Source organism: Vombatus ursinus, unplaced genomic scaffold, assembly GCF_900497805.2.
Source record: "Vombatus ursinus unplaced genomic scaffold, bare-nosed wombat genome assembly UNPS02014793.1, whole genome shotgun sequence".
NCBI classification, from domain to species: domain Eukaryota; kingdom Metazoa; phylum Chordata; class Mammalia; order Diprotodontia; family Vombatidae; genus Vombatus; species Vombatus ursinus.
Genome location: NW_020954571.1, coordinates 9,596,542 through 9,623,500, shown reverse-complemented (window position 1 = coordinate 9,623,500; position 26,959 = coordinate 9,596,542). Strand labels below are relative to the sequence as shown.

The window sequence follows — 26,959 nt, the reverse complement described above, 5'->3', positions numbered from 1 at the left end:
CTCTTCTCTCTTTCCATTCTTAAGATCATTAAGATATAATAGAACCACTCAGGCCTTGGACTCCTTCTATGACTCTTGATGTTAGGGTTCAGACTGAACAAATCATTTCTCCATATTTTTTTTCAAATACAAAATGTTCTTTTATTTTTCTAAATTTATTATTTAACATTTATTAAATTTTTTAAATTGTAAATTTGCTTCCTCCGGCCCCTCATTGAGAACTATACGTGAAATTATGCAAAACCTATTTCCATTTTAGCAATGTTGGGGGGAAAAAAAGGGAAGATTTCACAAAAACCTGATAAAACTTATAAGAATTGATGCAAAGTGAATTGAACAGAATATTTTATGAAGTAACAGCAATATTATTTGATGATCAATTGTGAATGACTTAGCATTCTCACCAATACAATGATCCCAGACAATTCCAAATGACTCATGATCAAAGAGGCTATCCACCTCCAGAGAAAGAAGTGATGGAGTCAGACTGCAGATCAAAGCAACTTTTAAGGGATTAAAGGCAACTAATAAAAATAAATAAGATCATTTTAGTATTTTCCAACAGATAAGTGGTTAAAGGATATGAACAAACAGTTCTCAAAGGAAGAATTACAAACTATGCACAGCCACTTGAAAGAATGCTTTAAATCATTAATAATAAAAGAAATGCAAGTCAAAACAACCCTGAGATTTTGACTCACACTCTGCAAATTGGTAAAAATGACTAAAACTGGCAATAGTCAATGTTGGAGGGGGTGTGGTATGATAGGCACACTGATACATTGTTGGTGGAGCTGTGAAATGGTATAACCATTTGGAATTTTGCAAATAAAGTGTCTAAAATGACTATAACCTTTGAACCAGAGACTTCATTATTGGAGTTATATCCCAAGGGAGACACTGATAATGAGACAAGTATTTTTTTGGATAAAACCAATGTATTTTGATTGATTTGACTGACTATACATATTTGTAATGAGTTTGGTTTTTCTTGTGTTCTTGATTGAGGAGTGAGAGGGTGAGAAGATAGATTTTGGTTGATTTAAACAAATAAAATATATTTTAAAACAAATAAATTAGAGGATCAAGGAAGAAAGTATCTTTCAGGTCTATGGATAAGAGTTCATGATCAAACAAGGAATAGAGAGGAACACAGAAGATAAAATGGATACTTTTTAAAATTAAATATTATTTTTTTTTTTGCAAAACAAATCTAATGGAATAAAAATTTAGAAGAGAAGTAGGAAAAAGGAGAAAAATCTTTGCAACAAGTTTTTCTAATGGAGGGCTCATATTCAAGATACAGAAGGAACTGATTCAAATTTATAAGACTAAGAACCATTCTCCAATAGATAAATGATGAAAGGATATGAACAAGCAGTTCTCAAAAATTACTCCAAATAATTAGAGAAATGCATATTAAAGTAACTGAGGTTCCACTTTACACCCTTCAAACTGGCAAAAGTGACAAAAAAAGGAAATGTTGAGGGGCCATGGAGAAAACAGACACACTGAAGCACTGTTGGAAAAGCAGTGAAGTAGTACAGCCACTCTGAAAAGTCATTTGTAATTGTCCCCCAAAAATTATTAAACTGTGTAAAGGCAGAAAAACTAAAGGGAAGACTATCAGTTAGGGAACAGCTAAACACACTACAGTATAAAATATAATAAAATAATATTGTGTTGTAAAAAATGATTAATTGGATGGTTTCAGAGAAACATAAGAGGACTCATATAAACTAATGCAAAGAAAAGTAAGCAGAACCAGGAGAATGATTTATAAGATAACAATATAGTAAAGACAAAAAACGTAGAAAGATTTAGGAACTTTAATCAACGCAGTGACCAATTATGATTTCAAAGGATGGATGAGGAGGAATTCTACCCTACTTCCTGACACAGATGAATTAAAGATGCATTGTGAGAAAAATATTTTTGGGCATGGCCAATGAAGTAATGCTCTTTGCTGGAATGCACATATTGGCTTTTCTTCTTTCTGTAATTTGGAATGGGAGGGAGAGAAAATGTTTAATTTAAAAACTAAAATATGATAAACATATAGCATGACAGGGCAACAAAGTGGCACAGTGGATAGAATGCTAAGCCTGTAGTCAGGAAGATTCATATTCCTGAGTTCAAATCTGGCCTCAGACTGTGACCCTGGACAAGTCACTTAACCCTGTTTGCCTCCGTTTCTTCATCTGTAAAATGAACTAGAGAAGGAAATGGCAAACCACTTTAATATCTTCGCCCAAAAAAAAAAACAAACCCCAAATAGGGTCACAAAAAGTTGGACACATTCTGTTGGTTCCTCCTATTGGTTGTAATTCTTACCTACAACCTCACTAATGTGAAAATATGTTTAATAGGGATATTTTAGTATAGCCTATATCAGATTGCACGCCATCTTGGGGAGGAAGGTGGAGAAAAATTAAAAAATCAAAAGCTTATGGAAGTGATTGTTGATAATGCAAAATAAATTAATTTAAAAAAATAAAAATAAAATCACTTCTAAAAAAAAAGTTGGACACAACTGAAATGACAACTACAACAACTATGATAGCTGGTGAAGTTGGTAGGATCAAGTGAGAATTTTTTAAGGATATGAGAAACACAAATGTGTTTATAGGCAACAATGAAAGAACCAGTACATAGGGAGAACTTCAAGATTAAAAAAGGAAAGGGAATGATAGTGTGGACAATCTAATGGAGAAGATAAGAAAGAATGGGATCAAGGGTGCTTATACAGGGGAAGGGCCACATCATCATCTGAGAAAGAAGGAAGAGACAATGGGGGAAGAGTAATGGGAGATGAGGAGGGGAAAAGAAGAAATTCTCAGAAAACTGCTTCAATTTTTTTGTTTTTCTTTTTTTGTGAAATGTGAGGATTATTTCCCTTGCTTATTATATGATACTTCTATTAATCCATTCTAAGACTGCATTTGCTTTACCTGGCACTACCTAATTCTGCCTTCTCCAGAAAATTTTCACTAGCATTATCACCATTAATGTTCAGTCTCTGACTATTGCCTACAAATTTGCTTACATCTCACCTGTCCATAAATGACCCTCACTAGACAATATCAATTCTTAAAGCTTTTTTCCTATATTGCTCCTGCTCCTTTTGGCTCAAGTTCTAGAAAAGCTGGCTATATCTTGCTGTCTTTGATTCTTCTCCTCTCTTTTTCTTCTAAATCTGCTACAATCTGGCTTCTGACCTTATCACTATACAGGAACAATCTTTTCCAAAGTCACCAATAATCTCTAAATTACCATGTCTGATGGTCTTTTTTAAATTGTCATATTTTTTTACTTCTTTGCAGCATTTGACTTTATTTCCCATCACCTTACTTTCCTGGATATTTTCTATGTTTTCATTTTTTTGCTCTTTTGGTTCTCTTACCTGTCTCCATATTCATTTTCAGTCTGCGTTATGGGATCATCACTCTCAACAGTCCCCCTGTGGGTATAGGGTAAGGCTCCATCCTGAGACCTTTTCTTTTCTTTCTGTCCTCTCTCTCTGTCTTTCTCTGTCTCTCTCTCTTTCTCTTCCCCCATCTCATCTCACATAGATTTAATTATGTTTAAGATGACGAATCCCAGATGTATATCTAGCCTCAGTTTTGCTTTTGAACTCCAGTTTCACAACCCCAACTGCCTAATGTGAAACTGAATGTTTCATAATCATCTCAAATTCTAAAATGTCAAGGATAGAATTTAATATCTTTACCGTAAACCTCATGCAAAAAAACCCCAAAACAAACAAAAATTAAAACTCAATTCTTTTATACTGTCCTATTTCTGTGGAGTCACCAACCTTCTACTCACCCAGATTCACAACTATGAAGTCATCATCAAATCCTCACCCTCCCTCACCCCACACAGCCCATCAGTTTCCAAACTTTATCACCTCTACCTCCACAGCATCTCTCCAACATGTCCCCTTCTCTCCATTCACAGAACTACCAACCTAGCTCAAGCCCTCATAACAACTGAGAAAAACCTCCTAATTGGACTACCTGCCTCAAGTCTCTACCTTCTCCAGATCATCATTCTAATTATACCTGTCCAAATGATTTCCTTAAAGCACAAGTTGGGTGTTGTCATGCTACTCAATAAACTCCAGTGGCTCCCTATTATTTTCAGGATAAAATAAAAACTTTTGGGGTAAAGTCCTTCAAAAGTAGACTCCATCTCTTGCCTTTATACCTTGTAATGGAGATTATAATTGCACCTATGTTGTAGGGTTATTGTAAGGATCAAATGGGTATTTGTAAAGCACTTAGCATAGTGCCTGGCACATCATAGACAATATGAATATGTTTATTCTCTTTTCCCTTCATACTTTTAGACTGGCTGGCCCCTATTCCTGGAACGCCCTTCCTCCTTCCATCTCTCAGAATCCCTTGTTTCTTTCAAGGTTTAGCTGAAGTGCCATATTTTTTTTATGTAACTTTTATTATTTTACTTTGTCAATTATAAATATTGATTTTCTCTTCCTCTCACTACTCCCCTAACACTGAAAGCAAAAAAAAAAAAAAAGAAAAAGAAAATGTCTGTCTCATTCTGCACCCTGAGCCCATCACCTCTCAGGAAGCTGGGTTTCCTTTTACTTCATTCTTGGATCTCTGCCTCTGGTTTATAAAGAAGAAGCTGGTGAAACAGAAGGAGTGTGTCCAATTCCAGTGCTCTAGTTTTCGTGCAATCTGCTTCTGCTTGCCTCTCCTCTTCCCTCTTCCTCATTCAGAGCACAATCACAGACAATTCTTTGTCTATTCTTTTAAACCCCTTTTTGATCCAACCTGAAAAGCTTAATGAGTTTGAGTGACAGAACTGCAGGCTCCCCTTTGGTCTGGGTTTCCTGCCCTGATTAATCTTCTGCAGATTCCAAACTGCGCTGGAGGCTGGAACTAAGACTCTGCAACTATTTTTTGTTTCTAGGGTCATAGTCACACAACTGCATTTTACTTCTCAATTTGCTCAGTGCACAACATAGATCTAGTCCATAATTGCTCCTTCCCCTGGAATGCCAACCCTAGGCCTTGGTCCCAGACCACTCTAGATCACTAAGTAGTGAACAATAAATCTGTACAAGATTTGGCACCTATTTTGGTTTGGGGCCTCTATTTGACCAGGTTCGAATCATCAGTCCTCTTTTAGTCCCTATCCTGGAATACTTCATGCCGTCAGGCCTGTCTCCTTACTAGACTCATCACCAGTGTCCATAGACTTCTCTCTGTCTTCTATACAGGCCAGGGCTAGAAATATGACTCAGTGTAACTTTTCCTTGAATTTCTCAGTTTGGATCTTTTGGAGAGAGCTTGGATGGACTTCTTCCTGATACCCAACATCTCGGCCCCTCCCTGTAAGACCCCCATACTACATCCATCAAGCTTTTCATGGTCACTGCAGCCACTGGCGCCTTCTTCCCCAAATCATTTTCTATCTGTTTTGTATATTTTATACACATCTGTATTTAAACATGTTTTGTTATCTTCCCTGACATTGGTTTGATTTTATATCACCAGAGCCTGGTACATAATAGGCATTTAATAAAATCTTACTTACTTTGCTGACTAAACGCTATCCTAGCTGAGCTAACAATCAGTTGTGTAACTTTAGTCAACTACTTTCCCTCTCTGAATCCAAAAGAAAAGAAACTTACTGAAGGCAAGGGTCATTTTCTTCACTGTTTTTCATTTTGTCTTTGTATCTCCAACACATAGTACAGTGCCTTTTACATAGCAGGCACTTAATTAATACTTGAATTGGATTATGTTATTTTCAGTTTCTCCCATAAATAAAATGAAGGATTAACATTAGATGAACTTCATGGTACATTCTAGATCTATCATTATAATCTATGGATAGAAAAGATATTAAAAGCCATTTAAAATGCTAAGTAGGGGACACACTACAAAGAATGAATGTTTTGTCCCTTTCATTCTTATAGGTTGGTTCCCTATGATAACACTTTTGCATCAGATTTTCAAACAGAGATGACCAAAAAATGGCAATCATATAATGAAGTATTTCCTCAGGGACTCATTTGCCCTTATCCATTTTAACAGCATAATTTCAAAGCAGTGTTTATCCATCCAACTCTTTAGATAAAATATCTACTACAGGGAAAATGCACTAAATGTAAAAGTCAACAGGAAACTGAGGTTAGAGAAACAATTCAAAAGCACACTATTTCTTCATCTAGATTATGAATAAGTTTCTCCTTGAATGATATTCAGAAACATTAATGTATAAAATGGTAAACCAAAGAAAGACTCAATATAAATCCAGTGTTTCTAATCTTTGTGTTACTGGGTCAAAACAAGTAGGTAAGATAGTCACAATTCATAAATTTTTTTTTTTAACTTTTTTTTTTCCTTTGTTGGGCAATGGGGGTTAAGTGACTTGCCCAGGGTCACACAGCTATTTGGTGTTATGTGTCTGAGGCCAGATTTGAACTCAGGTCTTCCTGAATCCAGGGCTGGTGCTCTATCCACTGCGCCACTTAGCTGCCCCACAATTCATAAATTATTAATTAAAAAAAGGAAAATAAAAAACGTAGTCAAAATTTTTTTTTTTTTTTTGGTTTTTTTTTTTTTTTTTTTTTTTTTTTTTGTTTTTGTTTTTTGCATGGCAATGGATTAAGTAACTTGCTCAGGGTCACACAGCTAGTAAGTGTCAAGTGTCTGAAGCTGCATTTGAACTCAGGTTCTCCTGACTCCAGGACCAGTGCTCTATCCACTGCACCACCTAGTTACCCTATAGTCAAAACTTAAAGAAAATACATCCAAAAAACCCTATCACACACTTGAGAGTCAAGCCATCTCTCTGTCTCTCTTTTTTTAAAAGGCAATTGGGGTTAAGTGACTTGCACAGGGTCACACAGCTAGTAAGTGTCTGAGGCCACATTTGAACTCAGGTCTTCCTGACTCCTGGGCGGGTGCTCTATCCACTGCGCCATCTAGCTGCCCCTAGAAACACCTTCAAAATTACTTCCAAAATTCAAATCATCCAAATCCAAATTTTCTCTCAACAGAACTAAGTCATACTGAAAAATATTATTACTAATTTTTTTACTGATTATTATTATTAGTAATTATTATTACTAATCATTCTGTGAATGTCAGGGGAAGAAAAACAATTTACATAAGGTAAAAATAGTTTATTGTTTAAAAATCCCTGAAATTTGAATAACTTTTCTTAGACTATTAGTAAACTATGCTATTGTCAATATTTTTATTTTTTAGTTACTATAGTGCAAAACAAATTCTCTGAGCTATATTAGTATTTTTGCTTTTTTCTCTTGTGGAAATTTACTTAAGGTAAAATGGATAGATTTTCTACCTTATAGTCTTGGACTTAGATTATCTTATAGACTTGGACTTAGACTACTCAAAGCTCATAAACTGAGCTTGATAAACTTTTATCATATCCCTGATAAAATGTTTTAACCTACCATATTTCAATATTAGGGGGTGCTAACCTAGCAATGTTCAAAATTAGTTATCTTAAAATTTCCTGACTACAGAGATTTAAAAAAAAAAATTTAAGGGTGCTGTTTAACAGACTTTTTTGTTTGGGTCATTAAAGAAAAAATAGAAAGTTGTCCTCTAATTTGATTCCCTGTTACCAATTGCCATATATTCATGATCTTCCAGTTACATAAGCTAACTTGATTCCCTACATCTATTGTTCCTGCTTGTTTCACAATGGGACATTATCCAATTTTACAAACTCTCCATTACAACTCATTTCTTATTGTAGGGGACAAAAGAAGAAAATTTGCTCATTTCTAGACAACATCAAAGATCAGAAACCAACAGCAGGATGTTCTGTATAGATATACAGAGGGTTAAAAAAAAAACCCACAGAGATATGACTGCTTACAGGATGTACATAAAAAACAGAGCAAAGAAATGTCTTTCCTGGAGTGTTTGGTAGCTGACCCAAGCCAAACTGTATTTTTTTTCCCAAAGAGCACAATTAGAGAATCTAAATTTTACTTATGTTGCTGATTCTTGGAAGAGCTACAATGACATTCTTCTGACAATATTATTTCATTTTTTCTACCTCTAAATAAAATATTAGGAGAAAAAGATGGAGAGATCAAAATACAGTTGCAGAGATGATTTCCTGCATTCAAACTAACAATTTCCCCTTTAAAAACAAATGCATAGCTTTCTAAAATAAAACAAAACACACACACCCTAAAGTAAATATTTTCTTAACATAAGTAGCTGGAAACAGCACAGAAATGAGGAGGGAAAAAAGAATTTAAAGCGCCAAGTTATATAATAAAAATATGAACCTAATAGGACCAAACAAACAAATAATCTGGTACAACTCCTTATACGTAGAATAAGTAAAATACTCATGAACTACAGACTGCTTCCCCAAATGGTCAAAAAATTTGACACACTCTAGAGGCTTTTGTTAAAGCAGTACTAAATCCAAGCTGCTGCCTGGCAAACTTTAAGTATGCTCACTGTACTGAACAGAACTTCCTAAGTATTTGAGATTCATTTGTTTTCTTGGGTCATTAGGCAGATTAATTATTCTAATTTATTTCCTTTATCATTTTCAGTTTAACTCTGTTCAATTCTTACCTAAATAAATTAGCGTATTTTTGTAATTTAAAAACTGATTTTTTTTATCCCATTTCTTCCTCAGGAGTCTAGTCATTACTGCAAAGTAAATTCAAGATCTCCCCTTCTATGGAGATACCATAGATTTTGAAAGAAGTATGTCTGTTTTTTGGCAGATAAATTCTTTGAGAGACCAAAACTCTGAAACTGATATTATAGTTTCAAAAAATAAGTTAAGCTATTTACAATTTCTCCAGCTATTTGCAACCACCAACTATAATTGATGCTAAACAATATCCCATTTTGCACTTAGAAATTATGTAACAGCAAGGAGTCACAAGGGAAGGGTGAATAAGACAAAGGGTATTATTCACTATCGACATGGTTTAACACATGCATTTAGAAAACACTGTTCTCTCTGTTTGGCAATATTATTTCACATTCCATTCATTTTCATAACCTTTTTCTTCCTAACCCAAGTAACAAGCAAACCAAGTATACAACCAGAGGCCAAAAATTAGACTAAGTAATACACTCTGCTCATGGTTATCCAATACAGTGATTTCTAAATATTTTTGATCATGTATGCCACGAATAAACAATTTTTAGCAATACCATAATAATTTTATATTAAGTTATATGAATGAGAAATTTTGTACAAAGATTTTCCCCCTATGTTAACAGTTTCCCTTCTATCGTAGAGGCATTAATTTAATTTATGCAGATGCTTTTCAATTTCATGAAGTCAAAATCTTCTATTTCATCTTTTGCAATTATCCTTGTTTGTGTTAATAATACATCTCCTACCCATAGTTGTGAATAGTATATGATTTGCTTCTTTTAATTTGTTTAATAGTACATGGTATTAAATATTCAGGTCATAAATCTATTTTGAATTTACTGTAAAATATGGTGTAAGATGTTTGTCCAAGCCTACTTTCTTCCAGATTGTTTTGTAGGTTTCCCAAGAGTTCTTATCAAATAGGAACCTCCTTCCAAAGTAATTTTTGTTTTCAGGTTTTACAAATATAGCGTTATTGAGTTACATTATCTCTAATTATTTTTTGTCTAGTCTGTTTCATTGTCCTATTTCTATTTTTTAACCAGTACCACAAAGTTCTTATGAATGTTGCTTTATTATATAGTTTAAGATCTGGAAGTGCTATTGCCTCTTTCATTCCTAATTTTTTCATTATTTCCCTTGACATTTCAGATCATTTGTTTCTCTGAATCAACTGTTATTATTTGGAAATGACGAAAAAAGAAATATTCAGTGTTGGAGGGGCTGTGCAAAGATAGGCACACTAGCATACTGCTGACGAAGTACAACCATTTTGTGGTTGTTTGAAATAATTCAATTATTTTATTTTCATTTCCAAATCTCCTCTATTCCCTTCCTCTTCCCCACTTATTGAGAATGCAAGAAAACCAAAACCCATTGCAAATATGTATAGTCGTGCAAAGCAAAACAAAAACAGAAAAACGGAAGAAAATATGCTTCAATCTTCACTCTTGGTCCATCAGCTCTCTATTTGCAGCTGGACAGATCTTTTTATCATAAGTCCTTTGGAATTGTAGTGGGTCATTGTGTTGATCAGAGCTACTAAGTCTTTTACAGTTGATTACAGCTACAACATGGCTATTACTGTATAAATTGCCTTCCTGGTTCTGTTCATTTTACTTTGCATCAGTTCACCAAATCTTTACAGGTTTTTCTGAAACCATCCTCTTCTTAGAGCACAAGAGTAAACATTACATCATATGCCATAACTTGTTTAGTCATTGTTCAATTGATGGGCATCCCCTCAGTTTCCAACTCATTGCCCCTACAAAAAGAACTACTGTATTTTTGTACACATGGGTCCTTTACTTTCTTTGAAGAATCTTTTTGGGGTACAGGCACACCTGTGGTATTGCTGGGTCAAAAAGTAAGTAAAGCTTAATAGCTTTTTGGATACAGCTCCAAATTACTTTCCAGAATGGTTGCACTAGTTTACAGCTCCACCAATAGTGCATTAGTGTAATTGTTTTCCAACATTCCCTCCAGTATTTGTCATTTTCCTTTTTTTGGTCATCTCAGGCAAGATGACGTGTGTGAGGTAGTACATCAGATTTATTTTAATTCTAATTTCTCTAATCATTAGTGATTGAGAGCATATTTTCACATGCTATCATAGCTAGGAATTCTTCCTCTGAAAACGACCTCTGGGAAATGGCTCTTACTCTTGTAAATTTGACTCAGTTCTCCATATATACAATATAATACAATAAAAAATTATTAAGAGCAAGCTTTATGCAAGGTACTGTGATAAATGCTGCATCTTAAGACCCCCCCCTCCAGTTTCCTGCTTTTCTTTTAACTTTAGCTGCATTAGTTGGTTCTATTTTGCAAAACCTTTTTAGTTTTATGAAATTAAAAGTATTCAATTTATCCTCCTGTGAATCTATCACTTGTTTGGTCATGAGCTCTTCCCCTATCTGTAGATATGACAGGATATTTTTTCCATGCACTAATAATTTTCTTATGTCACACTTTATGTGTAAATCATATACCCGTTTGGAACTAATCTTGGGAGACAGTGTGTGAAATTGGTCTATACCTATTTTCTGCCCTGATAGCTAGGATCTTTGGGTTTAGCAAACACTAGGTTACTGTGTTCACTTACTTCTATATATTGTGTATCTAATCTATTCCATTGATCAGCCATGCTATTTCATATTTAGTACCAGACTGTTGTGATGATTAAAATTTTGTAGTACATTTTGAGATCTACTACTGCTAGTTCCCCTTCCTTCAACTTTTTTTTCATTGACTCCCTAGATATTCTTGGCCTTTTGTTCCTCCAGATAAATTCTGTTATTATTTTTTTCAGCTCTGTAAAGTAATTTTTAGATAGTCTGATTGCATGACATTGAAAAAGTAAATTGATTTAGGTAGTATTGTCATTATATTGACTCGGTCTACCTGTGAGCAATTACTATTTCTCCAATTGTTTAGATCTGTTTTTATTTGTGGGAGGAGTGCTTTGAAATTGTTTTCATACAGAACATGTTTGTGTATTGGCAGATAGACTCCCAAGCATTTTATACTGTTTGCAGATATTTTAAATACAATTTCTCTATCTTTTCCTGCTGGGTTTTGTTGAAGTTATTAATTCAGGTTTTGTTGGTAATACACAGAAATGAAAATGAATTGAATAAGTTAATTTTTATATCTTTTGCTTTGGCTTCATCCAACAAATTTTGATACGTTGTCTTATTGATCTCAATTTAATGAAATTGATTGTTAATGAAGTTACCGATTTTTCCTATAATTTGTTCTTTGCCCTACGCACTCTTTAGGATTAAGTTAAATTATTTAGATTCCAATTAATTTTTACTCTATGCTTCAAAAGGCCCATTAGTAAATATAATTGTTTGTTGCATTAGAGTCAGAAAAAGATACATTTAATATTTCTGCTTTTCTATATTTATGAAGTATTAATGGTTAATGGTCAATTTTTGTGAAGATGACAAGCACAGTTGAGAAATAAGTATACTCTTTTCTATCCCTATTCAATATTCTCCAGAGGTTTAGAATATCTAACTTTTCTAAAATTTTATTCACTTCTTTAACTTCTTTTTTGTTTTATTTTATGGTTAGATTTATCTAGGTCTCTGACAGGCAAATTGGGGAGACTCACTATTATAGTTTTACTGTCTTATTTTCTCCTGTAACTCATTTAACTTTTCTTTTATAATTTAGATGCTACTATCATTTGAGATATGCACACATATATTTATATTTAGTATTGGTATTAAAATTCATTGTCGGGACAGCTAGGTGGCACAGTGGATAGAGCACCGGCCCTGAAGTCAGAAGGACCTGAGTTCAAATCTGGCCTCAGACCAACTTACTAGTTGTGTGACCCTGCGGAAGTCATTTAACAGCAACTGCCTACAAAAAAAAAAAATACATTGTCTGTAGTACTTTTTACCAAAATGTAGTTTCCATGTTTATCTTTTTATTAGATCTATTTTTGCTTTTGTTTTCTCGGAGCTTATGATTGCTACTGCCTTTTTTTATTGCAGCTAATGCATAATAGATTCTGTTCTACCACTTACTTTAACCCCATATATCTTTCTGTTTCAAGCATGTTTCTTTTAAACAATATATTGTTGGATTCCATTTTCTGATCCAGTCTGTTATCCTCTTCCATTTTATGGGTGAATTGATTCTACTCACACTCATAGTTTTGACTGCTGACTTGTATATTTATTTCCATCCTATTCTCCTATACTTTTCCTTCTCTATTTTTCTTGTTTCTTCTTAAAAAGTCTCTTTTGCTTCTGACCACTGCTTCCCTTAATCTACCTTCCTTTTTACCTAACTCTTTCCCTTTCTCCTAACCCCTTTCCCTGCTATTACTCTGCTGGGTAAGATGAATTTCTGTATCCAACTGTGTATATATGTATATTCTACACTATTTTAACCAATTCAGATGAGAGTGAGGTTTGAATGTTGTCCATCCTGCCACTGACCTCTCTGTTGTATAAACTTTTTTGCATGCCCCATTTAAGTCAGATAATTTCCCCCCCATTCTTCTTATTTCCCCCTTTTCCCAATATACTATTTTTCCCCACACTTGATTCTTCTTCTGAGACCATCCAAACCATAACAGAATCACAGCCAAGCCCTCTAGACTCCCTGTAAGACCCTTGGTGATGATATCATCTCTCCACATAAAAATGTTAATAGTTTAACTTTGTTTAGTTCTTTATTATTTCTCACTCATGTTTATCTCTTTATTCTTCTCTTGAATCTTGTATTTGAATGTCAAATTTTCTACTCAGCTCCAGTCTTTTCAACAAAAATGCTTGAAGTCTACTTTTTTATTACAGGTGGATTTTTCTCCTGTAGGATGATGCTCAGTTTTGCAGGGTAGGTTATTTTCAATTGTAATCTTAAATCCTTTGCCTTCCAGAATACCACATTTTAAGCTTTCCATTTCTTCAAAGTGGAGGCTGCAAATTCTTGTGTGATCTTGACTGTTGCTCTCTGGTACTTAACTTTCTTCTTTCTGGCTGCTTGCTATATTTTTTCTTTGACTTCTGAGTTCTAGATTTTGACTACAATATTCCTAGGAGTTTAAATTTTAGGGTTTCTTTTGGGGGGGTACCTGGTGGATTCTTTCAATTTCTACTTTGCCCTGCTGCTTTCACAACTCAGACTAGGGGCCTGCAAATTCTCAGTGCTCCCAAAATGATATGATCCAGCAAGAGTCTGTTCACTGTCCTATGTTCTTTAGTTCTGCAAGTTTGGGTTTGCCAGCTAGTGCGTGAGTTTCTGGACTCAATCATTGTTAGCCTTCAGGGAGATTCTGCAGGTTTACAGCAACTGAAAAGCTGGCTCCCCTTTGTTTAGGAGTTCTGCCCTGGTTATGTAACTGCAGGTTTATGTGGGAGCTAACAGCCAAAATTGAATTGGTGCTCAGCTCCTCGACTCAAAGTCACACAGGTTTCAGGAACTTGTTTCTTGTTCATTACACAGACAGGTTCCCATTTTTTCATTACCACTTCTACTCACCCTGAATTTGTAACCTGAAACTGAGTAAAGGGAGAAACAACTGAAAGAAAGTGCCCATTTCTGCACCCAGTGATAGATCAGAGATTCCCTAGGATCTCTGTCTACACCTCAGTGCTTCTTGTCATGGTGCTCTGTGTCAGCCTCCTTTCCATTCCTTGGTGCATAATTAATCTTAGCACCAATTCACAAAAGTATAGTGAAAATCTATAGAGATACAAAATACTCATTGCTTAAAGAAATAAAGAATAACAAATTAACTAGAGAGATATTCAATACTTGTGCCTGGGCTCTGCCAAAATAGTGAAAATGACAGTTTTGCCAAATTTATTTATAAAGTTACAGGTATATCAAGCAAACTCTCAAAGAAATACTTTAAAGAGGTACCCAAAATAACAAAGTTCATTTGGAAGAACAAAAGAACCAGAATATAGACCTGAAAACATAAACTACCTAAGAAAAAACTCTCTACTTAAACACATATTTACATGCAGAAAAAATTAAGGCCATTTTGCTGTGAACTCCCTCATCTCTCTTCCTGCAATCTCTCCTCCTTCACTCCTGTCTCACATGATGAGGTGTCCTTACTCCTTACCAAAGCTGTCCCCTCTACAGGCTCATGTGACCTCATCCCATCCCATCTCCTCCAAAAGACCGCCCCCTCTGTCATCCCCATTCTGTCAGTTTCAATCTCTTCCTGTCTACTGGTTCATTCCTCACTGCCTATAAACATGCCCATGCCTCCCACATTCTGGGGGGGAAAAAAACCCTCCCTTGATCCTTTCATCTCCCCCAACTATTATCCTATATTTCTTTTGCCTTTTGTGGCTAAACTCCTTGAAAAAGTCATCCACAATAGGTTCCTCTACTTTTTCTCCTTTACTTTCTCCTTACCCCCTTACAGTCTGATTTCTGACCTTATCACTCCACCCAAAGTGCTCTTTGCAAAGTTACTAACGATCTCTTAGTTGCCAAATCCATGGTCTTTTCTCAACCCTCTTTCTCCTTAATATTCTCTTCTCTCTAGGTTTTTGGGACATCACACTCTCCTGGTTCTCCTCCTACCTATCTGACCAATCCATCTCAGTCTCTTTTGCTGGCCTTATCCATATTACATCTACTAACTGTAGATGTCCCTCAGGGTTCTGTCCTAGGCCTTTTTCTCTTCTTCTATACTATTTCACTTGAGCTACCACGTATTTGATTACCATATTTATGCTAATGATTCTTAAATCTAGCTATCCTGCCTCAATGTACCTATTTACTACCAATCTCACATCTCCAACTGGATGTCCATTAAACATCTTAAACTCTACCAGTCCAAAACAGAACTCATTATCTTTCCTCCTAAAACAGGGGTGGGGAACCTGTGGCCTCCACAGGTGGCCCTCTAGGTCCTCAAGTACAGCTCTTTGACTGAATCCAGAACAAATCCCCTTAATAAAAGGATTTGTTCCTAAAACTTGGACTCAGTCAAAAGGCCGCACCCAAGGAGCCAGAAGGCTACATGTGGCCTTGAGGCCCCAGGTTCCCCGCCCTCTTCCAATCCCTGTTACCATCAAGGGCCACACTATCCTCCAAGTCCCTCAGGCTTGCACCATAGGAATCCACCTTGATTCCTCGCTCTCATCCCCCACCATATCCAATGCACCGCCTTGACTCCTCTGACACTGTTACCATTCTAATGCAGGCCCTTGTCACCTCATACCTGGACTATTGCAATAGCTTACCAGTGGGTCTGCCTGCTAAAGTTTCTCCTCACTTTCATCCATCTTCCATTTAGTCACTTAAATAATTTTCCTAAATTGCAGGTGTGGCTCCCTATCACCACCAGGATCAAATACAAATCCTCTGTTGGATATACAAAGCCCTTCATCATCTAGCCCCCTTCTACCTTTTCAGTCTTCTTACCTCTTGTTCCCTACCATTATTCTCTCAGATACTCCACCTCTGGTTGTCCCTTATGCCTGAAATGCTTTCCCTTCTCACCTCTACCTACTGACTTCCCTGGCTTCTTTTAAGTTCCAATGAAAGTCTCATCTTTTATTAGAAGTTTTTCCCAACCCCTCTAAATTCTAGTGTCTTCCCACCTCCCATTTCCTATTTATTCCCTATAAAGCTTGTATGTATATATTTGTTTGCCTACTGTCTCTCCACTAGACTGCAAACTCCTTGAAAGAAGCAACTGTTTTTTTTTGCTTCACTGCTCTTCATACCCCTCATAATTGGCCAAAGAGCCCATTGAGAGAAATGACCTAGCAGTTAAAAAAGAAAAAAAGTAATGTTATTTACCAATCTGAACAAATGGAAGAGAAAAAAGAACATTTCTAGGACTTCTGTTTATGTCAGTAAAATTTCATTTTCATATGTGAACTAAAGTTCAGAAGCATTTTGAAATGTCTAGTGCCTGGGGATTCCTGTTTTATTTGGCAATCAACTCTAACAGGAAGGGTACTTTTTCTTTAGAAGATTATAAGGTCAGTATCCTTACGTACTTTTCACATAAGGTACCAAAATATTTGTCTTTTTTTTCTTATTGATAACACAAACAATAAATATACTTCCTAAATTCACAATGGTAAGAACTACTGAATTTCAGATCCTGAACTTTAAAGTAATAACAACAAAGAAGAAACATCACAAATAATGTGCTTTCTATGGGCTTGAAAGTAGAACTTTGGGGAGAACAGATTCAAGAAAATGACAAATAGTGACAAGGACAAATAGGGAAGTAAAAGAAAGAATATGACAGAGTATACCTTTTCAACATCTGCTTTTGTAACATTAATGTCAGCATCCATTTTTTCAAAATACTGTTGTGCTCTGTCAGCTTCTTTGCAATCTCTCTCAAATCGTCGTTTACTCTAAAAAAAAAAAAAGTAATTATGAAGCCATTAGATTCAAAGAAGCAAAAGATATTACTTAAAATTAAGCACAATAAAGAGCACCTGTGCTAAGATAATTTGTTGTAATCAGTGTTGTAAACTTTCCTTTAAAATGTACATACATTTGCTTCAATAAAATGCAAGGACAAACATCTGAAAGTTGTCTAATCCTGAGATGGTAGGAAAAAAATAAAATGAAGGTGAGTATACAACATTACTCCTTGTTAAGAAAATATAATATTGATTATGCTCTTTTAGGACTCACATTATCTTAGAACTATTTTAGAAATAAAATTCCATGAAAGTCACTTTGAAAGAGTCTATAAATATATCTCTTCAGGGGATTTCACTTACTGATTCAAGTTGTTTCCAGCAAGTTTCAATGTGTTGTTGAGCCTTCCGACCATCATGAAAATGCTGGAGGGAGAAGAAATACAGAAATGAAAAATCTTGTCTTATATGAAAATAAATTTGTGATCAAAAGAAATTTAAAAATTCAAAATAAGCAAAAAAACCCCAAAAAACAGTAAAATGGATTAAATAGTTGAAGAAATTATGTTCCAGAATTTCCAGCCCAACTACATATACTGTTGGATTTAGCTAATATGCTAAACTATTTTTTTTTTAATTTCCTTCCTGATTCTTTGTTATATGGGATGGCTCTCTGGTTGGTGAAAAAGAAAGGATTAGCAAATGAAAGTAATGCAAAAATAAAAGCTAACAACAAAACCTTTAAAAAATAAAATTTTTATTCCAAATAATGAAAGTATACTTTTACAAATTATTTATACATTTTTAAAGTATAAATATGCCTTATTTAAGAAAAATTAGCTTAGAATTTTTGATTTATAAAAATTCCTTAGGTCATTAGTTCAGTCTGAAGACTGAAGCTCACAATTTTGGGGGTCTATTATGATCCTATCAGTTGTCAGACAACTACATATCCCAGAAAAACAAAACACAAAGCCATCTCCCAAGCTTAGCAACAACTACATCAATCATTTTGTCCAATGATACTAAGATAAAAGGCACAGTTAGTGTGAATTGACGGTTCATGGAAAGAAGTAAGTTTAAGGGAAGGGAGAAGCATAAAAATAAGAATTCTTCCAGATACAAACTAAAAAGATAAAGATAGTTTTTCAAACTAACAGAAAAAATGACCTGACTTTATGAAGAGTTATGAAGAATTTTTACAAACACAGTGGTAAAGATAAGAGAAGCATAAGCACATTTCCTGCCATTTGAGGGTCACTACTGTAAGGTAAGTACAGCATAGTGATCTTACCAACTGGAGTGAGGTAATCTTTTTTTTTTTTAAACCATAAATCTTTCTGTTAATTTAAATATATTATTTTTTAAAGCTCTGCTTCTTCACAATACCTGATTTTAAAAGTATTCTTGAATTTTTGTGATATTATTTATTTATAATCAGGTCAATGAAAATTTTATCCAATAGCATGAAAATTATGTCCCAGAGCACTAAGACTTGACAATGTGATTCTTGAGGCATTAATTATGGCCTGTGAAAAAATTTGTAGAACAGGAAAGGTAACAAGACAGGAGATAGTTAAATGCTGTCCTGATATTTAAAAAGAGAAAGAAAGCGGATTCATCAAACTGTAAATTGGTGACCTTTACTTTTATTTTTAGCAAAAGTCTAAAATTCATGAATAAAGAGAAGCTTATGGGCACTTAATAAGCATAATAATAATGATCACATGAGAAGTCTATAATCTCAAGGAAAATAATGAAAACAAGTAGAAATGGAGAACAATAGTTTGAGAACTCAAAGTATATTATAAAGCTGTAATCATCAAACTATGTGACACTGGTCAAAAAATAGAAAAGTGACCACTGAAACAAATTAGATAAGTAATCAAATGAAATAATATTTGTAAAGCTGTTAGCACAGTTCTTGGCATACAGTAGACACTTAATAAATGCTTATTCCATTTCAATAAAACCCAATGTTCCAGTGTTAGACAAGCAACAACACAATAATCAAGTTCTGATTTGTAGCCATTTACCCATTTCCAAGGTGTAAATGTTCACACTGAAAATATAACAATCTAATAGCTAGTATAAGCTGGTTCCAGCACATCACTGGGAATGATACCCTATTTATTAAGAGCTGCTGGAAAATCTGGGAAACATTTTGGCCAAAAAAAAGAGAAAGAAAGAAAGGAAGGAAGGAAGGAAGGAAGGAAGAAAGAAAGAAAGAAAAAGAAAGAAAGAAAGAAGATATAGAACAGTACTATAGACTATAACAAGTTCAAAAGAGAGAGCTGAACTTAAATATAAAAGATATGTCATAATCTCACTACTGTTTGTCATGAGCCCTTAAGACCTACTCCATTTCTAGCTTGGATTGGTTAGCCCTTCCTTAGGCAGCCTAGTGGCACCTTGCTTCTAAGAACTCATATACTGGACTTAGTATAAATACCCAATCAGCATAGCTCTGCTACAGCTCAAAACATCCAAGCACAAGTGATCCACCAGCCTCAGACTCCTGAAACCAAGGATTACAAATGTGTTGTCAACATACCTGCCTGGACAGAAACATTGTAATGAAAAACAACTTTGAAAGATTTAAGAACTCTGCAATGATGAAGCATGCTACCTAGTTCATGACAGAGATGTGATGGACAGATATATGGTACAAAGACATACATTTTTTAAAAAGATTTCTGTGTGGATTCATTATGCTTGACTACACTTATGGATTACAAGGGTTGTTGTTTTTTCCCCCTCTGTTTTTAATGCAAATGGGGTATGAGGAAATTAGCAGGGTTAGCAATAGGGATGACAAAAATAAGGCCACTGAACCATTTTTAATGAACAGAAGAAAACAGAAAGAAGTTTAAAAGGAAGCACAGATAAGCAGGTCAGTTTTGAATTTATTTTATATATTATTTAAAATATATATATATATTATTTAAAAAACAAGTGGTATAAAATGGAAATTTATGGTTTCACACCGAATATTCATGTTCTGGTGTGTCTATGGAAATGCTCATTTTTTGTGTTTTAAGTTCAGAATAAAAGAAAATAAGGATAGACACACTAACACATTGTTATTGGTAATGAACTGGTTCAATTATTCAGGAGAAAAAGATGTAATTTTGTTTTTAAAAAGTGACAAAAATAAGGATGTCCATTATTACCACTATTACTCAATGTGGTACTAGAAATGCTAACTATAGCAATAAGACAAGAAAAGAAATCAAAGGAACAAAACTATCACTCTTGGCAGACAATATGATGGTGTGCTTAAAGAGTCCTAGGGAATTAACTAAAAACACTAGTTTAAACAATTAACAACTTTAACAAAGTTGCAGGATATAAAATGAACACAAATAAATCATTAGCATTTCTACATATTACCAACACAGTCCATCAAGAAGAGACAGAAAGAGAAATTCTATTTAAAATAGCTGCAGACAATATATGATAGTTGGGGGTCTACCTGCCAAGACAAACCCAGAAACCATATGAATGCAATTACAAAACAATTTTCACACAAAGTCAAATCTAAACAAATGGAGAAATATTAATTGCTCATCAGTATGTTGAGTCAATGTAATAAAAATTACAATTCTACTTAAATCAATTTACTTATTCAGCGCCACACCATTCAATCTACCAAAATCATTTTAAAGAGCTAGAAAAAATAGTATCAAAACTTATCTGGAGGAACAAAGGTCAAGGATATCAAAGGAATCAATGAAAAAAATGTGAAGGAAGGTGGCCTGGCAGTATCAGATTTCAAAGTATATTACAAAGCAGTAATCATCAAAACAATCTGATACTGGCTAAAAAAACAGAGTGATGGATGAATGGAATAGATTAGGTACATATAGTAAATGTACACACAGTAGTAAATGACTGTAGTAATCTGGCATTTGGTAAACTCAAAGATCCAAACTTTTGGGACAAGAATTCACTATTTGACAAAAACTGCCAGGAAAACCAGAAAGCAGTTTGGTAGAAACTAGGAAGAGACCACAATTTCACATCAGATACCAAGATAAAGTCAAAATGAGGACATGATGTAGACAGAAAGGATGACATCATAGATAAACTAAAGGAGCGTGGAAAATTTTACCTGTCAGGATCTATGGATAAGAGAAGAATTTATGACCAAAAAAGAGAAAGGATCACAGAAAGTAAAATGAATAATTTCAGATACGTTAAAGTAAAAGTTTAATGCACAAACAAAATCAAAGCAGCCAAGATTAGAAGGAAAGCAGAAAACTGGGAAAAAAATTTTACAGAAAATTTCTCTAATAAAGTCCTCATTTTTCAAATATATAGGGAATGGAACCACATTTATAAAAATAAGAGCCATTCCCCAATTGATAAATGATCAAAGGATATGACAGGAGGCTGGTGGCTCAGTGGATGGAGCACTGGGCCTAGAGTCAGGAATACCTCAGTTCAAATCCTGTCTCAGATACTTCCTAGATGTGTGACCCTGGGCAAGTCACTTAACTTGATTGCCTGAAAAAATGGATACACAGGATCCAATGGAGAAGGAAATGGCAAACCACTCCAGTATCTTTCCTGAGAAAACTCCAAGTGGGGTCTTAAAGAGTCAGACATGACTGAAATGACTCAACAACAACAAAAATGAACAAGCAATTTTCAGAAGAAGAAATCAAAGGTATTTATAGTCATATGAAAAAAAAATGCTCCAAGTCATCACTGATTAGAGAAATGTAACTTAAAACTCTGAGGTACCACCTCACATCTATCAGATTCTAACATGATAGAAAAGGAAAATAACAAATGCTGGAGAGGATGTTGAAAAATTGAGACACTAATGCACTGTTGGTAGAGTTGTGATCTGGTCTCCTGAACAATTGAAACTATACCCAAAAGGCTATAAAACTGTGCAATACCACTACTAGGTCTATATCCCAAAGAAATAAAAATATAAGGGAAAAGGACCTATATGTACAAAAATATTTATACCAGCTCTTTTTATGGTAGCAAAGAACTAGAAAATGAGGGGAAGCCCATCAACTACAGAATGGCTGAACAAGTTGTGGTATGTGATTGTGATGGAAAGCTACTATGTTATAAGAAATGACAAAAAGGATGGTTTCAGAAAAACCTGAAAAGCCTTATACGAACTGATGCAAAGTGAAGTGAATGGATCCAGGACAACATTGTACACAGTAATAGCAATAAGTGCAATGATAAATTGTGAAAGACTTAGTTAATCTGATCAATACAATGATCCAAGACAATTCTGAAGGCCTCATGATGAAAAATGCTACCCACCTCCAGAGAAAGGAGTGATGAACTCTGAGTGCAGACTGAAGCGCAAATTTTTCACTTTATTTTTCTTGCCCCCCCCCCTTTTTTTGCAATATGGCTAATACACAAATGTTTTGTATGATTCACTGAAATCATATTGTTTGCCTTCTCAATTCAGGGGAAGGACTGAAGAGAAGGAGAGAATTCAGAACTCAAAAAAAAAAAAACCAATTCTAAAAATAATTAATAATTTTGTTGTACAGACCAATGAATTTCCTCTTCCTTTTTCTGGATGTACCATATTGTTGATGTATTAACATTGAACTCATGGCCACCAGCACAATAATTCATGCCTTCAGACTTATCTAACACATGTATTTTTAAGGTAAATCAGAAGCCTTCTTGCACTTAGGAACACTGGACAGCACTTTAGCACTACACTTGAGGGCCATTTTAAACAGTGAAATCACCAACAAAAAGCACAAAAAATGCAAAAAATATGGCACTAAATAGATTGCAAAAAGGACTCTTACTTACAGTAAGAGAGAGCACAAACAAGAAGACAGAGCACTGCCTTGCTCAACCTCAACTAGGAACATGTTGACTGGATAACCCAAAATTTTTTGCTGCTCTGTGCTTGTCCATGAATGACTGATTTGGGTTTACAAATAAACCTAAGCAAGTGAGTGAATTTGTAAATAAAGAATCGGTAAATAATGATGGTTGATTGTATAAATTCTATAGTTATATAACAGAATTTTGGCTCTAGAATTTGGCTATTATTTTATAAAAAATGGATAGACGAAAAAGTGTACCATTAAGAATACAGGGAAAGTAGCCAGTAAAATTTGAATTGGTGCCCAAATCCAAGTGCTATAGCCTGAGTTACAGAGCACATTTTACTGGACAATAAGTGAACCTTAAAAGGCAATACAGCTAAAAATATGGCAATGCTTCAGCTAAAATGTGCTTTAACAGTTTCCTTTAACACCAACAATATATATAATGTACATATATATGACATACTTACAATTATCTTTATCTGACACTAAGCAATTATGATAAATATTTAAAAAAAATAAACACGTCAAATGTTATAAATCCTTTTTTTAAATTCCAGTATTGATGTTGTACAGTTATGATCACTCTAATGTCAGCACAGCACTTAGTAGTAGAGAGCCTGCAAATAAATTTATAGATGTAGGGGGAAGAAAGGAAAAAAGCATAACTTTGGGTAAATGCTAAGTAGTTAAGGGCCCATTGATGCTTTATGCTCCTTTCAATAACGCTGAAATTTTGGTTCAGAATACCTTATTCAATTTGATTAGCAATGAATGAATGTTTATTAGTAGGTAGAAAAAATAAAAACAGGAAAAGTATAAAACAAAATTTAGAAAATCAAACTCAAGACAACTCTAATCTTATGTTTTTAATCAATTAAATGTGATTTAGTAAATTTTTACCATATTTTCATTGTTTACTTAACATAAGAGCTCTAAAGTGTTTTGTTTGTTTGTTTGCTTTTTGTTTTTGGAGACAGTCTTCTATCTCACCCTTGCTGGAACAGCAGTGGCTCCTCATGAGCACAATTCCACTACTGATCAGCATGGGAGCTTTGACTTGCATCCTCTCTGACCTACAGGTTAGCCTGTCGGAGACAGCCTGTTTCTCTGCTCCCTGAGGCTAGTCCTAGTGTGGACACCCTATTTACTTAGTCCTCTGTAACTCAAAATTCCTAACTAAGCTCAAGGAATTCACCATTCTTGGCCTCCCAGATAGTAGGGATTACAGAATTACAGGTGTTTATCATCGCTCCTGACCATTGGATCTCTTTGTGTCCTTTTTGGTCCTGTTACTTTACAGCATTAAAATGAAACACAGATTATGAGCTGAACATACTTATTTTTAAAATTTAAAATTTTCCCCTCCCCAACAATTATATGTAAAAACATTTTAAACATTCATTTTAAAAAATTCTGAATTCTTTCCTTCCCTCCCTCCCCCTCACCTCACTGAGAAGGCAAGCAATTTGATATAGGTTATACATGCGCAGTCATGCAAAACATATTGCCATGTTATGAAAGAAAACAGACCAAAAAAAGAAAAAAGAAAGTATGCATCAATCTGCATAAAGACTCCACCAGTTCTTCCTCTGGAGATAGCATTTTTCATCACAAGTCCTCCAGAAAATACTTATTTTTAAGGCAATAAAGCAACAAGGGCAAAAAGAACACAAAGAGATCTTATGGAACTTAAAAATAGAAAAGACCAATCTACTATTTATAAATGAGAAATCTGAGGTTCAGAAAAGGTAAGCAAATTACCCAAGGTCACACAAGCAGACCTAGGATTTGAACCCAGGTACTCTGAAAGACATCTATTATGAGCACATACAAATGGTGAAGAAAAGTATTATTTTTGGTAGTTATATAAAATCAATTTCATTGATCTTTTTATACTTTCTACTCTCTCCCCAAAACTTCCAAAGTAATCTTCCTAATATATATTGTTGTTTGCATGTATATATAAATATACAATTAGATATGATGTGTGTTATATATTATGTATATATTATTATTGTTGTATATGTACGTGACAATATATACACGTACACACACATATTCTTCTAGTTGATTATAAGCTCTTTGAGGACAAGAATTGAGAGCCTTGCATCTAGTAGGTGCTTAATGAATGCTGAATTGAACTTTCCTAATGTTCAATCACTTCTTTCAATATAGCTTGTTGAGCATTGGTGGTTGAATAGCATCACAAAATAGGAATAGACAAAATAGGATCACAAAGATCAAAGTTGTAGTCCCAAGGAAGAAAGAGATGGAGAGTAAGGCTAGAAAAGGTAAAGGAATGGCTTAGGGCAAGGAACCAGAAATGAAGGGCAAGGTCCAATTTAAGTGAGGAGGCAAATAAATAAGCCCAAAAGAAGATACAAACATTGAGACAAAAAGCCATAAATACACTGAGTTAACAGGAAGAATGATAAAGGAAAGAAGCAACCTGATTCAAGGAAACAAAGGCAGACAAGGCAAATTTAAAGTAAAAGTGAACTATACATATATATATATATATATTTTATATATACACCTATATGATGTTATTTATGATGCACCACTTTGACCTGACTACTAAATCTCCTTTTTGGTTTCATAAATCTAAAGTCCCTAATATTCAACTGGGGGGAGGGAAGGGGAAAAGAGATATGGTTTATACCCAGGACAACGTTCCATTAGCCAACAACATATTTCCTACAAAAAAGTTTCACTTCATGATAGGAACAACAGGAAGACAAACATAGAGGTAAATACTCACTATTCAAAAGCCTGGGTAAACAACTCTGATTTTAAGTTTACCTCCTATAATATCATTTAAAATAATTTGCTTTTTTTTTTTTTTAGCTTAAAACACATGTTCCAAAATTTACTACAGTATTGGGTTAGGATGTATACATATACACACACATATTTCTACTATTTCCTTGATAAGATTTCTGCTTTCTATAATTGTTTGTACACATACAATACCATTTAAAATATATAAATTTTCCTGATTTTTTAAAAAATTGTCAGAATTTCCCTATTCCTTCCTAACCCAGGGTTATACATGTTAATAACCTTCGTAGTTGATAATAAGCTCTTTGAGGGCAAGGATTAAGTGCCTTGCATCAAGCAAGAACTTAATGAATGCTGAATTGAACTTCCTTAATTTTCAATCACTTTTATCAACTCAACTTGTTGAACACTGGTAGTTGAATAACAAATAACTTTTTTGAAAGAAAAAGGGGGGGGTCAGCAAAACTAATAAATTGGGAAAAAAATCTGACAACATTTCACAGCTATAGACTCCCCATCTCTTAATAAAAGAAACCATTTTAAAAAGTCAAACACCAGCTCAAGATAGGAGAAGTTGGCAGTATTCTCATATTTAAAAATTTTTACAACTCCTATTACTTAATTTAATTATCGATCAGTACATTAAGCAAGGTTCTGCTAACAAAATATACCACTACCAGATATGTCATAGTTTTCCATACAAATATAATCCTGAAAACTTAAGTATAAATACAATTTTTTGAAATAAATAGTAACTGAAAAGCATGAAGGAATTCCATGTTAAAAGGAACCATGAACTAATCCTTTAATAGAATGGACAATCCTTTTGTCATGTAAGCAATCATTCTTACTTTATCTGCTTTCTAAACATTAATTTGCAAATGCTAGTTTTATCAGAGCAAGAGGCAACAATTTGTCTATCTCCCTATCCAACAATTACTCTTACAGAATATCTATACTGAAATATTTCACCTGAAAAAGTAATTGGCTACAATTATAAACACATTGAAGATTTTTTTTAATGAAACATGTCCATGACACAGTTTCATGTACTTATCTGCATAAATGCTTATGCTTTAAAATTCACTGAAACTGGAACATAAGACATATTGAAAGGAAAAACTGAAGGCAGGGTAATGTATGAAAGAACTTTTTCTGTTCAGCCTCTCATTTTATCTCACATATGCTTGCAAATAATAGTGAACAGTGTTTAGCAAAATAATGAACAGGAGTCCTTTGTATATCTGTGTACACATCTTTTTCAATTTCCCTTTAGAAGTAATGATTTTTTAACTACTTGTCACATAAAAAAATTCT

The 26,959-nt window shown here is 34.3% G+C and overlaps 1 protein-coding gene across 11 annotated transcripts in view; it reads right to left on the bottom strand.

The window, feature by feature from the left end:
* FNBP1 (formin binding protein 1) overlaps window positions 1–26,959 on the bottom strand; it is a 173,538-nt gene that overhangs the window by 49,285 nt on the left and 97,294 nt on the right. For all 11 annotated transcript variants that reach the window (XR_003569764.1, XR_003569765.1, XR_003569760.1 and 8 more), the window contains exons 5-6: window positions 17,391–17,453; window positions 16,911–17,015 (exon numbers count right to left, since the gene is read on the bottom strand). Coding sequence is in view for 1 of the 11 variants with exons in the window: in XM_027869334.1 (XP_027725135.1) it covers window positions 16,911–17,015; window positions 17,391–17,453 (168 nt within the window). In the remaining 10 variants the exon portion in view is untranslated. The remainder of the gene's footprint in view (window positions 1–16,910; window positions 17,016–17,390; window positions 17,454–26,959) is intronic.